Below are 15,398 nucleotides of genomic sequence, written 5' to 3' on the forward strand. Positions count from 1 at the left end.
AATTACAATAAAATGTTACTGGCTTTTCAAAAGCATTAAACTTTCTTCTTTGAGCAATCACCACAAGGAGAGAAAAATACAATTAACACGGGTAAAAGAATTTTTTTTCTCTTAGAGAATATAAATATTCAACTTATCTGTTTTTTCATTTAAAAAAAAATAGAATAGTAAACTATGCCCAGCGTATAATAAACCTACAACGTGGTTTCACACATAGGCACTTAAGGAGAGAATGGATGGTAGAAAGTGAAAAGATGAAGAAACAGAAATAGAATAAGAGAATGGGGGGAGAAGGCAGAAGAAAGAGAAAGGAACAGGCAGGAAAAGGGAATGAGAGACACACCAGAAATGAAGAAAGGACGAGTAGTAGCCCGGGGAGGCAGGCAGGGGGCAGTGTAGAGACCCGAGCTGAATTAAACTTTCCTTGTCAAACTTCGCTTTGCTCCCTGGACTGCAGGCACCCGCCTAGGGTAGAGGGTGCTGCTGCCCTCTAAGAGTGGGTGAGCTATGCCCTGCACCGCATGGCTTACTAACTGTCACCTCTGATCTGGAGAAGACCCTCCTTTGGAGGGATAATCAGCAGGGGGGACATACCAGGAAATTCCCTCGGGACCAACATGGGTGATCTGAGCGCGTCCACTGTGAGCCCCGGAACACTGAGCTGAGGGCAGATCTGGCCGCAGGGCTGAAATGTCCCCACTGCAGGAAGCAACCCCGGCCCATGACCTCTGACGAGCGCTTACCTCCTCAACCATCTGCTTGACCTTCTTCTGCTGGCAATGCACCATGTCATCCAGATGTCGGATCCGTTCCCGGAGGCTGGCCGACGCCTCCTCCAGCTGCTGATACCTAACAGGACAGAGGAGAGAGCCCCTGAGCCCCACACCACAGCAGCGGCACGGCACCGAGAGTCACCGCTGGGACGGACTGTTGCCAAGAACAAGAAGGGGAACGCCAAGATGCAGGTCCTAGGTGATTACCTCAAACAACCCCCTCACCGTAGAAGGACCAGAGGGCTCTTTTCACGTTCCCACTTGTACGTTTCCTCTGTATAAGGACAGTTAGACTTCCCAGGCACCGAGAGGGAATCTGCTGGTACCACTTACAGGTATGAGAGGCTGTCAGTTTTGGAGTTAACAGGATATTGGGACATGCAGGAAGTTACGTTGATTAAGGGAACGGAGAAGGAGAGGCATCTAGCAACACAACAGAATATCTGAAATGAGAGCTCCCAACAGAGCCCTGGCAAGGCTGGAATCACCCTTGTTCTATGTGAGATTATTGTGGAAGAATGGGAAACAGGTTGAAAGACCTTCTCTTCACCAAAACAGACGGAACTACATCGCACAACATTTCACACTTCGGCTTTAAAACAGCAAAAATTATTCTCTGACTTTGGTGGTTTCAAAGAAACCAAAGGACCCAGCAGATGGGCCCTTCGGTTCGCGGGGGCCCTGGACCGGACACTGGTGCAGGGTCTGGTGGTGAGCTCACCCCTTCCCACCTCTGCCAGGTCCCTCCTCAGCGCTACATTAAAGACCAGGCGAGACCCCTATAACTCCGCAAACTCTGAAGTTACATAAGAGGAAGGAAAACGGGTATTTTTTCAGCAAATGCTATGTGGCGGGCAGTACGTTCAACATGTCCCTCATAATAATAACCCAGTGAGATGGACGCTGTTATGATCAGCACAACCCCCTCCTCCTTTAAAAAAGAATTCCCGTTTCCCAGATCGCGGGGAGGATAAGGAACTTGCCCCAAATGCTCAACTCATCCCAACCTTGTTCCCCTTCACGAAGGGGCCCCGCAAGGCCTTTCAGCCTTTTCATTTCTAGAAGAGTCTGTGCGCTCCTGCATTTTCCACGCAGGGCTTCGTACACTCGGAGACAGGGGACCAGCCAAGATCTGGCCAAGCCATGTTTGGAAACACAGAATGACATTTTAAAGTTAGCTCCCACGGCAACGATACTAATCATAGTTGATGTTCTCTCATCAACAAGGTGCACCCTGTGGAGCTCAAGGTTATGGGGGACATTGGCAGCCTGAACTTCTGCACTGTGACTGTGCAAAATTAAAACCTGGGCCAGGGCGGTAGGGTGTGGCTGTTAGGCTCCTAAAGAAACCAGCTCCATGCGGGAAGCTCTCCCGCACTGTTTTCTGCAGGAAGAGATGACCAGGTGAGTGAAAAATGAAAGGACCAAGTGAGCCCACAAGCACACAGCACGTCCACCATCAAAACCCACCACGAGATAAAGGGCACTGCATCTTACCTTCCGTTGTCAGAGTCTGTTATTTCCCCGGACATTTCTGTTTCGTGCTCTAGGAGTTGTAGTTGCAGCTGATGGCGTTCCTAAAACAGACAGACACTGGCATGTTCCCCAGTGGATTACACCAAGTTGGACAGGGAACGTGTACCTCTGTCAATTCCAGCACTGGGGAGCTCACGTCCATATGCAACACACTGTGAGTTGTACCCACCCACTCACCAGAGTCCTAACGAAGCTCAAAAATGCCAAACTTGTTGGCGTGTGTTTCCAGGCATATTTATGAGTTAGAGACAAACATCTTGGATAGAGCCTTTCACAGTATTCTGTCAGCCTAGGCTCAGATGCCTTGTGAAATTTGTAGTTCTAAATAGTGACAATCAATACTCTCTATCAGTGGCCTGTGATACTGCAAAATTCTTGATTATTTTCTGTAGCAACTAACGAGGCTCTATATTGCCTACAGACTAACTTGGGGGGCGGGGGGTTACATAGGTATGTTCACCTGCAAAAATATACTGCGGTCATAAGAACAACAGCTCCCAACAATGTCCACATCCTGATCTCTGAAACCTGCATATGCCATGTTACTTGAGAAAAGGAACTTTGCCGGTGTGATTAACAGAAAATTACCCTGGATGATCCATTTGGGCCCTTCCTGGAGGGACGGTCAGAGACAGAGAGAAACGGAGATTGGAAATGCTACCTGCTTTTCCAAAGCTGGGGGAGGGGCCATGAGTCCAGGCATACGAGTGGTCTGAGAAGTTAGGAAAGGCCAGGAAATGGTTCTCCTCTGGAGTTTCCAAAGGGAGCCCAGCCCTGCCAACACACTGATTTCAGAACTTGTGGCCTCCACAATAATCTGTATCTATAAAAGCCTAATGTGCAAATTGTCACCTGGAGGGAGCGCGTGTGTGAATGGGCATCTTCTGCTCTTGTAGGAGAGCAGGAGCATGGAGCCCGCTCTCCCTCCCGAGTCCTAGAATACGCCCCTGCTGCCGGATCCTCACTGTCACCACCTCCCACCAACACTGACACCTCACATCCTCTCTTCAATAAAGGGCAGGTTCTGTTTTCCAGGGTAGAGGTGAAATGGTCATTGACTCTTTAGTTGTTCAAGCCCCTCCCAAATACCAATATTCCTTCGGAGGGGAACCCCAGCAAGGCCGAAGCTCCATGGCACTGAATTCAATGCCCTTCCCACTCAGGGTCAACCTCACCTTGTCAGGGGAGGGGCTTAAGCTGCAGACATGGGGGTAAGGAGACCTCTTCTCAGAATCACTATTGGAAGCCCAGATGTTGGCCTTGCTCACGTCCTCATTCCCCCTCTCACCATCATCAACCTGGAGAATCTCAGCACCCAGCATGAGTGCGGGGTGCTGCTACGTCAGGGTCCTGGCAGATCACCTCTGTTCTGCAAACTCACATGTGAGCCATTTTCCAGAAATCAGTCCCAGGCTTGGCTCTCAGCCACCACCCCTCTCCCAGAAGTCAGCTGTCACCTGCTAAAGGTCACAGGCCCCTCTTTTTCCCCTCCCTTCCTTCCTTTTCTCTTTCCTCTCTCCACCCTTTCTTCCCTTTTCTCCACTTCTGCCTAATCTCTGGCCTCCTCCCTTTCTCTACGCTTCATTATCTCAGCTGAGCGCCTGCCTTCCCCACACAGCCCCTGTCCCCACCCACAGAGAAAGGTGCTGCCCCCACTCTGAAATGTGGGGTGTCAGAGAAAAGCCACCCTTCAGACACACGTCCCAGAAACAACAGGCTTGGGGTGCAGATGTAACATCTAAATAGGACTTGACCATGCAACTAAGTTCATGCTTGAGACCCCAGCAAAGCAGAGCCACTAAAATATTCATTTTTATAGATAATTTTATATGTAATGCTTATTAAAGCATTAAAATGGTCACCGGGGAAAAATGAGAACATTTGTGGACTTCCCATACTTTGACAGTTGGGTCTTTTCTTTGAACTCACACATTGCAGGGCTGAGAGCTGTCAGGGCTATGGGCGTCTGAGGCCTCACACAGGCCTGCAGGGGGGCTGCGGAAAAGCCGGGCATCTGGGCGAGCGGAATCGACAGGATCTGTTCTGTTACCTTTTCCATGCGCTCGATCAGCCTGTCCAGCTCCCCAATCCTCTGGTCTTTCTCCTCCAGGCTGATCTCTGCCGCCTGCATCTTCTTATTGGCTTCTTCAATCGTTTTCAGGAAACTATTGGTTTCTTCCTGCAAAAGCAACACACTGTCCTCAGCAGAGCCACGGAGACCCTAGACTACCAACCAGGGTGTTGCTAACGCTGCCTCTAATGCATGACGTTGGGGCCTAGCTGCATCACGTGGCTTTTTAATAAGCCTAGTCATTCCCCCCACCCCCCTTCCCCTTGACTCTTTATGTCTAAAACGAGCCTGTGAAGGTTACTTAGCCCTTGACTAGACACTCAGAATGTCAGCGTATATGCCAACAACGTGAAGGGGTGAAGGCCAGATCTGGAGTTGAATGCAGAATGCCCACATCTTTCTCCCTTATTGCAAAGCACCAGCTCAATCATCTCTCGGCACATTCATGACACCTGTAAGGACACAGGTTAGGGCAGACCTGGAGTCCCCGCCTTCAAGAAACGAATGCTGTCCTAGGGAAGCCAAGGTGTGAGGCATACAGCCCGTCTCCGATAACAGGTACAGAGAAGGCCACGCAAAGGGCGGGGAGAGCGTGCGGGCTTCCCAAGGGCAGGATGCTGCCGGCTGTGGGAATGGCAGGCCCTCACTTTCACAGCTCTAGGGTAATGTGGGTAGGATCGGGGGACAGGAAGGAGGAAATTCCAGGGAGAGAGGAGCAAGTGGGGAGAGGAAGGACACAGCTGCAGGCCCAAGACCTGCCTGGATGCTGGCGAATGGTCAGATTCGCGAGAGAAAGGGATGGATTCAGAGCCAGAGACTGGGGGCTATTCTGAGAAGGGAGGGAGATGAGTAAAGGAAAGGAGGGAGAAGGGAAGGGAGTGGATGAGCAAACAATAAATTCCTTGAGCCCTCACTCAGTAGCCCTCACCAACTCTCTCCAACCAGAAACCCTACCACAGGGTGGGGCACAAGTAGGAATACAGTTGTGAGTATGCCAAACACAGAGTTTGTATTATGATTTACTCATTCTCGAATTATTTTCCATACTAACAAGTGTGACCTACTTTTGTCCACCCCCATGTCCGAACCTCAGCGACAAAACGGAACCAAAAGCCCTGCTCTGCTCTGTCCGCACCGCGACGTACCAGGAGCGCCTGCTTCTCGGCGCTGTGCCGCCGCTGCTCCTCCTGCAGCTTGTCTTCGTACTGGCCGTACAGCTTCCTGGTCATCTCCCTCAACACCTCGGCGTTGGCTGCGTGGGAGGACTCCACCTACAGAGACACCCGTTTCAGAGCGGCAGCTTCCCCGGTGCCAGGGCACCAGCCCTTCTCACTCTGTACGTGTCACGGGTGGACACACAGAGGAGGGGGCCCACCCCCCCGGGCTCGGCAGAAGAGAGGCAGCAGGAGCTCACGGGCAAAGGGATCGAAGGCAGAAGGAAAGGGGGTGAACAGGTGCATAGAAACTGAAAGGTGGCACCTTATACTAACTTACTTGGTAACAGGAAAGTGTTCTGCATGAGCAAATTTTTCAAGAGGTGGAAACTTACCTAGGTATTACACTGGCCTCCCAAATGTAGGCATTTTTAACTTGAATTCTCTATAAAATGTGGCTGTGCTCCCCTGTGTTATTAACCCCATTCTTCAATGACTTTTCCTGTCTAATGTTCTTTTGATCCTGAAATTTAACTATTTTTTATTCTATTCATTTTAGTAAACCTTTTCCTCTGCATAATAGGTCCAAGCCCTAATAGACCCCAGAAAAATTTGTTCTTTTTAAGCCTTAAGTATTCTGTGTGGGCTGAGAAATAAGATTTCTACATTATTAGAATTGGGTCAGAGCAGAATAAACTCTAAAGTTAAAAAACTAAAAGGCTATCTGGAAGAGGAAGGGGGAAGTAGGAGTGGAAAGGGGATATTACAGATATAAATAATCTATTTCTGAATATACTTTGTTTTGTTTGTAGCATTGACTTTGAAGCCAAATAATAATTTCCTTGTTATAAAAAATTAAGCTTCAAAAAATTACCTATCAAGACCACTTGATGGGAAAAGAACAGACATTTCAACAAATGGTGATGCACATCTGGGTGGACACATGCAAAAGAATAAAACTGGGCCCCTAACACACCACGTATAAAATTACCTCAAAATGGATCACAGGCGTATATGCAAAGGCTAAAACTGTAAAACTCTTGGGAGAAAACGTGAGGTAAATCTTTGTGACCTTTAAACAAACTTCTGTGCTTCAAAGGATACCATCAAGAAAGTGATGGGAGAAAATATTTGGGCGAGAGTGAGAAAATACTTGCAAATCACATATCTAGTAACTTACATCCTGAATATATAAATAATAATTATAACTCAATAATAAAATATAAACAACCCGATTTAAAAATGGGCAAAGGGTCTGACAGACACTCCAAAGAAGAGGCACAGATGTAAGCACAAGAACTGATGCCCAATATCACTCGTCGGCAGGGACATGCACACCGCAGTGAGGAACCACTTCCCACGCACTAGGATGGTCGTCAGCAGTGAGGCCACAGTGACACGCGGTGTTGAGAATGTGGAGAAACGGGAATCCTCTTAGCCTGCTGCTGAGAATGTAAAATGGTGCAGGCATATCTCTAGATCACCTTTCATATTGCTTGACTCCGCCCCCTCCCTCCTCCCGTATGTTCATTTTTTACTTTACACAGATTATGTCAGAAAAGCAGGGAGGCCGTTGAAGAGAAGTTGTCCACGTGGAGTTGAAGCTGCCCCCTTGGTTGCACTAACCAATAAATCACTAGGAAAGACTTAAGCTCCTGTAAGAAATTCGGACTCATCCTTTCCATACCTTTGTGCTTCCCCAAATGTTGCATTTGGAAACATTCCCACCTGGTTTGGGCCACACTCAGCTGGGGGCTCCCCGTGCCTCGGGCAGACCCAGCTTAGGAGACGAGAAAAGTCAGTGGAGTGGTGGGTGGGCAGGGCTTCGGGGGGAGGTGGCCCTACACTTGCCTGTGAACTTCATGCCATTGACCTCATGCTGTCTGCAGCCCTTCCTTCCAGCTACCACTTGTTCTAGAATGCTGAATCTGCTGGATATGTCACCCTGGATAAGCGAGGTGTATTTCAACCTCGATAGATCACATGATGTTTACTGCAAAGATGCCCTCTAACCCACCCTTCTTGTCACTAGACACCCGTTGGTACCCAGAAGCCAGAAAATGGAAAATCCTGAACAGAGTTGTCATCAGCTGAGAGAGACCCAACGCATCCTGCACCCCATTTCCACTGCAAACAGGGACTTCGAAAAGGGCTCGGCACCCGAGTCCTGATTCCTCTGCATCCAGGTCATGTGAGACGCTCTGACTCCTATAACTTTATTTATTTGGGGGTCAAGTAGAGCATTGGTCTCTAAAACAGGCAACTGCAGGCTGGATTTAGGCGCTTGGTCTCCTTGGAAGGAGCCAGTCTGCCAAACTGCCTAACGATGTACCCAGACGCCGGATGCCAGCCCTGGAATAAACAGGAACGCCCAGGACAGACACACCGTAGACACTCAGTACAGAGTGGGTCAAAGTAGGTTTCACATGTGGGAGGGCAGCAGGAGCCCAGCAGTGGACTAAGCACAGCCTGGTGAGCAAGAGGGACCTTGCCCAGAGTCCTTGGCCACCATCGGGGGTCTTTCTGTGTGTCCTTCACCTCTTTCTTGTCAAACCGCACAGAAAAGCTGGGGCCTCAGAGAAAATCTCAACAGTGAAGCTGCTGAAATCGCAGACCTGAGGCATCCCGAGTGCCTCTCACTACTAACAGCAGTGCCAAGGGACTGTCGCAGCAGCCCTGGAGGCCAGTGGGCGCAAGGCAGGGGCGCCCAGTGGGGGCGTCATGGGCACCCCAATCTGGACTGACGTTTGTGAGCACAGAAATTTCCTCGTGCCTTTAAGCCAAGCCCTCTGGGGTTGATCCCAAAAAGGTGAGAAAATTCAAGAAAGAGAACAGAGAAAAAGAAATGGAAGAGCTGAAGACGGGAGGAGAGAGAAGAAGGAAAGAGAGAAGTTAGTAAGAAATCTACCCCCCGCCCTCCTTTACCTTCATTTTCAGCAGCTGGTTTTCAACTTTCGCAGCCTCTAACTGCCTCTGCTTTTCCCGCAGCTTGTCCATGGACGCTTCATACGTCTGCTGCAGGTTTCTGATTTGATCCTTAATGCTGCTATTTTCCAGAGTAACATCCACAAGCGTTTTCTAATGGGGTGAAAATTTTTAAAAATTAATAAGTAAAAAACGCAGATCTCATGGTGTGAGAAAACATGACCAGAGTCATGCACGCACTAGGACAGTGATGGCAAACCTATGACACTCATTTTTTTGGTTGATTTTTCTTTGTTAAATGGCATTTAAATATATAAAATAAATATCAAAAATAGACATCTTTGTTTTACTATGGTTGCAAATATCAAAAAATTTCTGTATGTGACACGGCACCAGAGTTAAGTTAGGGTTTTTCAAAATGCTGACACGCCGAGCTCAAAAGGTTCGCCATCACTGGTCTAGGACATCTCTGTTGTTAACCTTAGAAATAGAGATCAGGCCACCGAGATGCCAACCCGGGACCCTGGTGTTTGAGGGGCTGAGGGCGCCCCTGGTGGTCAAGTGCTCTGTGGCCCTGTAGTTGGATGGACCAAGAACCTCCCCATAACACCCCACGGCTGCTGCCAGTGCCCCTGCCACTGCTTAGGATGGACGGAAATGGAGTAAAATGGAGGCTTTCCAAGGAGAGTGTTCATAATACATGATTTCACTTTGGGAAAAATGGGTTTGAAAATAGTTAAGTATAGAACAATCTCATTTTGGAAAAAAAAAAATGTATGTGTTTATTCAAATGTGTTTACACAGAGAAAATTTCAAAAGACTAGCACGAAATTCATCCAAATCCAAATAACAGTTTTTCATATGTGATAGGATTGTGGATGGCATTTATTTTCCTCTTTGTGTTTTCTATACTTCCCAAATTCCCACAATGGAATCAGAAAATAAAATATGTGTTTTGTAGAACAGAAATGTTTTCCTTTTTTCCTTGCAGGGGCCCTCTCTTCTGTACTTTGACTGCTTGCCAGGACAGGGACAGTGTGGCGGAGGTTGCTGTACGCACGCATTGCTTCACCTTCCTCTCTTGGGCGAGGAGGTGGTGGGGAAGGAGCACCAGGGAACAGGGTTCGGTGAGTCAGACTAGTGTCTGACAAGTGTCAAACGCCTGTTGATTATTGCTCCAGGCCACCCACTGCAGCAAGAATGTTTAAATGAGGAGTGTTGCTCCTTAATGCTTCATGTTCTACTTGGTTAACTCTCTTCCAGCGCCCAGAATGCCTACCGCTGGACACTGGGATCTGAGCACCTCCCAGCGCCTCCCCTGGCCATCTACCCTTTTAAATCAGAAGATCTGGTGCTGGACACTTTCCCAACCCTTTGTCCTCTTTGTAGGTGATCAGTCTCTGAGGTGCCCCTAATCCTTAGCCTCTGATTTAAATAAAAAGCCTCATTCCTAAACATACTTGAATCAGAAAAAGAATTTTCAATGGTAATAAACACAGGAGCCATTGGACACATGGAATCACAGAACACTGAAGCTGCCAGAGGATACAGAAACCACATGGCCCAACCACCCCTTTCCAGGTCCCACTGGCTCTACAGATACTTGTAGATACTCTTGAGCTCATGAATCTACCTCTGGACCAAGAGACCTGGGTTCTAGCCCTAGCTCTGCCACTAGCTAGGTACCTGATAAAGTCATTTCCCTCTGTTGGCCTCAGTCTGTTTATACATAAACAAGGGGGTTGGAGATCATCTCAACAGTTCTTTCCAGCTTTGATATTCTATGAAATCAGACCAAGGGTCTGGTCTCACTGTACATAACAATGAAAAGAGGGTTTAATGGACAATGGAAGAGGTTGGGGCCTTGCAGAAGTAAGAAGCCAACTATATTCAGACTCAGGTGTTTCCTGGCTGTGAGGTCGTACCTTTCTTTACTGCCTCCCCCCCCCCGCCCCATTTCTTCTTCCTTCCTTTCTTCTCCTTCTCTTTTTTAATAATGGTTTTAAATATTTTCCTTATAAGGTTCCTCTGTTGGCCCAAGACTAAGAGGCTGGACCATAACTGGGAATCAGTCAAGTACCTGGGTTATGGTTGACCATGTCCTAAGAGCTGACCTCCGGAGTAAATGCCTGAAGTGACAGCAAGATAGCAAATCAGAAGGATCATGGGGAAGAAAGCCCAGAAACAGCACAGATACCGACCAGGTGTGAAATCGGGTGAGGCACAGCTGGCCGGGAATGAGATGTCCAAGAGGGAAGGAGAGGGAGCCTGGGTGAGCCCCCTCGATGGCAGGAGTCAGGGAAAACAAAGGCTGCCGGGTCAAGCAGGGCCTGGCCTGAGGCCAGGGGAGCGGGCATGCGGGATGGGGAGCCAGGAAAAGGGTGGGACACAGAGGCCCCACCAGAAACAGGCTCCCAGACACATCCAAACAAGGGGCCCGCCCAGGCCCGCTATGGGACACTGGCCTCGCTTTGTTTGTGGCCATGCTGCCCCAGAGCTGTTATTAGAGAACACCAGGTTCTAGGGGAAGTGGGTAACCCTAACATGGAAATCTGTTTGCTTATCTGAGAAGTTATTTGTATGGAACCAGAGAGGATGTGAAATAGCTTATGGAACTCTTAAGAGGAGGGGGAAAGATAAGAGCCACATATAGTTGGAGGTGGGGCAGACACTACTGTTTGCATATTTAAAAACTAAAGCCATGGGATGGGACGCAGCTTCAGGTGAATACATGCGTTGTTCTGGTCGTCTTCAAGGTAATTTGCATGTTAGATGGGGGCGGGGGCTCAGTTGGAAGAACAGCAATGGGCAGCACCTGAGGAGTAAACTCCCAGCAAATCAAATTAATCAAGAGAGCAAGCCCCTTGAAGGGGTGGACACACACAGTTGCATAAATGTAAGATCCTGAGGCTTTAGAGAAAAGATCTCTAAACAAGAGATTCTTTAAAATGCATATTATTTCTTTTCATGCAAAATAATTTCTAAATTAGGAAAAAGTGCTTAACAGCCAGTCATGAACACAGGTTGCCTTCTGTCCTGTGATTGGGTGGAACTTCCTGTAAACCAGGGCTGCGGGAGATCTAGGGGAGCATGTGACATCTCCAGCATGGAATGCAGGACCTGAACCCCCCATTTTAATGAGGAGAAAACAACTGCAACACAGAGGTTTTCAGCAGTTCTCAACCTGTGGGTCGCGGCCCCTTTGGCAGTCGAACAACCCTTTCACAGGGGTCGCCTAAGACCATCCTGCATATCAGATATTTACATTATGATTCATAACAGTAGCAACATTACAGTTACGAAGTAGCAACGGAAATAATTTTATGGATGGGGGTCACCACAACATGAGGAACTGTATCAAAGGGTCGCGGCATCAGGAAGGTTGAGAACCACTGGTTTAAGGCTCAGCTTGGAAGCGCTTCCCTCAGTTTCCTGCACCGTCTTCCCTGCATGGCCTCGACGGCAGCCAAGCTTAAAGGTTCTGCGTGAGGCGCTGAGGGCATTCTGTGACTCGCATTTGTTGCTACAAGACCACAGGGCCATTCTGCTTAGGCCTGCCCTCCAACAGACGGGCCCCACCGACCAGCGAGAGAGGAATACCTGCAGGTCAATGGAGTCTGACGCCAGCGCCGAGTTCGTGGCATTGAAGCTGTCCAGGGCCGACGACTGTGCTTCGATGTGATTCTCCAGGTAGTCCTTCTGCGCCTGCGAAACCTGGGCAGAGAGAAGAGACAGTGTCACGGAACCAACCCAGACACCCCCAGTAACCTTTGTGTGGGCTGGAACAGTCTCCTGACAGTAGCCACATCCACCTCAATGACAGTTCAAATTGAAAAGTCAACATCTGCAGGACCCAGAGACCAGAGAGACAAGAAGATTTTTCCTTCAGATAATCTGTACACATTCACCTACTGGGCCTCAGCCCTCACAACAACACTATGTGGCAGGAAACAGAATCAGAGAAGGTAAGGAATTAGCACACAAAGGGCTAAGAAGTGGCACGGCTGGGACTCGAACCCAGTTGGAATATCTTCTTGGCCCTATTGTTCTTTCTACCCACCCTAGAAAGAATGTACTTTGGGCTCACCCCATTCTCAAGAGTTGTTTTGTGGCTGCTGCTGTTGTTGGGGTGTCTTGGTTGGGTGTGTGCATTTGATACTCTGAGAGAGTTCATCAGAGGCCCATCTTGAGCTAGAACTTTTAGGAGGGCTGGCTAGAGCGGGGCAGGGAGGCAGCAGAGCTAGGGGAAGGGATCTGGGTAGACTCAAGGGTGATCCTTGTGAGAGCCACAGAAAGCAGCCAGCATGATACAGAAGGAGGTGCACCCTGGGGATGGGCCAGAGAGCTGAAACAGCCCGCCTGGACCCGGAGCGGGCGGCGTGCTGTTGTTCAGGGCGTGTTCACATAGCAGGAGTTTAGCAATCAGTCTGGCTGCAGTGTGTGGTGTGGCCTGGAGGAGGAGGAGGCCGTAGGCAGAGAGACAAGCTCCTGTGACAGTTCTGCCATGAGACAACAAGGGTGAGCCGAGACCTGTTTATTCATCTTTGCAAATCCAATCCTTCAGTGTTAATTAAAGGTGTTAGTGTCTGTCACTGGATAGCTGAGTGAATTTCCATTAGTAGGAGGGAATTTTACAAATCGCTTCCTACCTGCCAGGGAGAATGGCTGGGTGGATGTGTGTTTATAAACCCCTGCCCCTTTGAGCAAGGCAGTAGGTCTTACTTAAGCAGATACTCTCATAGCCAGCCATAAAGTAAACTCTGTTGTGTGGCTGTTGTAACTGTGCTCCGGTCCTGCAATGACTAACTCTTATGGAGAATATGTCATAGACACATAGACTTTTTTCTTCAAGATTATTAATCACAAATTTTGTTTTTTAACTTTCTCACAAGCGTTAGCTTGGTTAAATCAGAGGAAGGTTGTCTTTTCTTAAATTTTGATGCAGTAACAGTCACATAGTTCAAACTTTTAAAAAGTGTAAGAGGTATGCACTAAAATAAATCTCCCAGTCTCATCTGCTTAGTTATCGCCTTTCCCAATTTGCCTCAATTAAGAATCACTCAATTAAGAATTCATTACTTCCTTATGTTTTTAGCAACTTTTTGTGCACACGCAAAAACAATCTAGATACATTTATTTACCCTCCCTGTTTTACATAAGTGGTAGCATTACATTACATTACATTATCTTGAATCTTGCTTTTTCATCATCTACTCTATAATCTTTGTAATCGTTCCATCTTCTTTTGACGAGCTTAGTCATTCTTTTCATTCTCTCTCTCTCTCTCTCTTTTTTTTTTTTTACAACTCTGTATTCTATTGTAGAGATATAATTTCCCTGGAATTGATTCATATATAATTCTGTCCCAGCAGTACATAAGTTGTCACCACAGTATACACTGACAGGTCCATTTTCCTCCCTTTATATGAGATGCTACATTTGTCACACATTGGGATACATTTCTAGATTTTTTTCACTGATGCCTATTTATTTATGTGCCAATACTATACTGTCTTAATTTCTGGGGCTTTTTCAGTTTCTTGTAATGGTAGTAGGGCTAGTCTCCCTCATTGGTATTTTCCCCCCAGAATTTCCCCAACTCTTCATATTTATTTTCTATATTCCTTGAAATCACCGGTTCCAGTTGTAGAAAAACAACTTAAAATAAAAATCGGTTGGATTTTGGCTTATGTTAAATTTGTATATTAGCTTGATAGTACTGACATTTTATAATGTTGAATCTTCTATTCTCAGCACATGGTATGTCTTTCCACTTGTTACTGTTTACTCCTAGATATTTGGTAGGTTCTTTTTGTTGTTGTTGCTGTTATTTCTTCCAACTGGTTGGTTTTTATACACTGAAACCTCTTTCTTTGTATCTATTAATTTTTCACCCTGCTACTTTACAGATTTCTTTTATTGTTTATAGTAGTTTTTTTCATTGAATCACTTGGGCTTTCTAGGTACATAATCATATAGTTTATAAATAGTGATAGTTTTATACCTACCTATCTAGTTTTTATACCTCTAAATTTATTTATCTTGTTTAATTCCACTGGCTAGCACCTCAAACACAATGATAATTAATATGGTGACAGCTGGCTTCCTTTTCTTCCTGAACTTGGAGGGAATACTTTGATATAAGGAAGAGTATTCTTGCACGGAAAAAAAAAATCCTTTAAATGATAAACTTTATTCTGTAATAAAATTCCCTCCGTTCATTTAAAACATGATCCCACTCATAAAGAGCATCATAAGCTCAAATGTCTTCCAACACTGGCCACTGAGAGGGGGCTCTAGGCTCTGTCACCCCTCCGAACTCCCACATCACCCAGACATTGACTTACTGACAGCTCCTGGGTGATCTGCCGAATCTTCTGTCTCATTTCATCATAGTCTCCGTACATCCGCTTCCTTACTTTTTCCAAGGTGGCTCTCACCTGCAGCCCACAAAGATGCTGGTTAGAGAGCAAGCTATAACGTTTTCATGCGAGATTTCCCAATCTTTTAAGAAATCCTAATAAGAAAAGGGCCTCCCACCACTACAACAATCTTAAGAACAGGACAATTTGGAAAATTAAGGATAAAGACCACTCCTGATATCTGGTTAGAAACCAAGATATATTATATTATGTTAATAATAACAACATATTATGATTATATCTCCTATATAATAAAAGAGAAAAATGGTAATTGGCGTATGACGATACCCTTTTCATTGGCTAATCAGGGCTATATGCAAATTAACTGCCAACTCAGATGGCAGTTAACTGACAACAAAATGGCGGTTAATTTGCATATGTAGGCACAATGCAGGGAGGCGAAAGGGAAAGCAGGAATAAGCCCCCTGCCACTGACAGTGATCAGAAACCCAGGGGGGAGCTAAGAGCAGGGGGAGAGGGCAAAGGCATGATCGGAGAATCGGGCGCCTTTGCCACC

The 15,398-nt window shown here is 47.0% G+C and overlaps 1 protein-coding gene across 1 annotated transcript in view; it reads right to left on the minus strand.

Annotated features, from left to right (window-relative positions):
- Nucleotides 1–15,398, minus strand: part of MYZAP (myocardial zonula adherens protein) — a 114,006-nt gene that overhangs the window by 61,455 nt on the left and 37,153 nt on the right. Inside the window, exons 5-11 of the mRNA XM_015564977.1 lie at nucleotides 14,807–14,899; nucleotides 12,060–12,173; nucleotides 8,460–8,612; nucleotides 5,526–5,651; nucleotides 4,360–4,488; nucleotides 2,271–2,350; nucleotides 744–849 (exon numbers count right to left, since the gene is read on the minus strand). Of these exons, the coding sequence (XP_015420463.1) occupies nucleotides 744–849; nucleotides 2,271–2,350; nucleotides 4,360–4,488; nucleotides 5,526–5,651; nucleotides 8,460–8,612; nucleotides 12,060–12,173; nucleotides 14,807–14,899 (801 nt within the window). The remainder of the gene's footprint in view (nucleotides 1–743; nucleotides 850–2,270; nucleotides 2,351–4,359; nucleotides 4,489–5,525; nucleotides 5,652–8,459; nucleotides 8,613–12,059; nucleotides 12,174–14,806; nucleotides 14,900–15,398) is intronic.

Source organism: Myotis davidii, unplaced genomic scaffold (assembly GCF_000327345.1).
Source record: "Myotis davidii unplaced genomic scaffold, ASM32734v1 scaffold441, whole genome shotgun sequence".
In the NCBI taxonomy this organism is placed as follows: Eukaryota; Metazoa; Chordata; class Mammalia; order Chiroptera; family Vespertilionidae; genus Myotis; species Myotis davidii.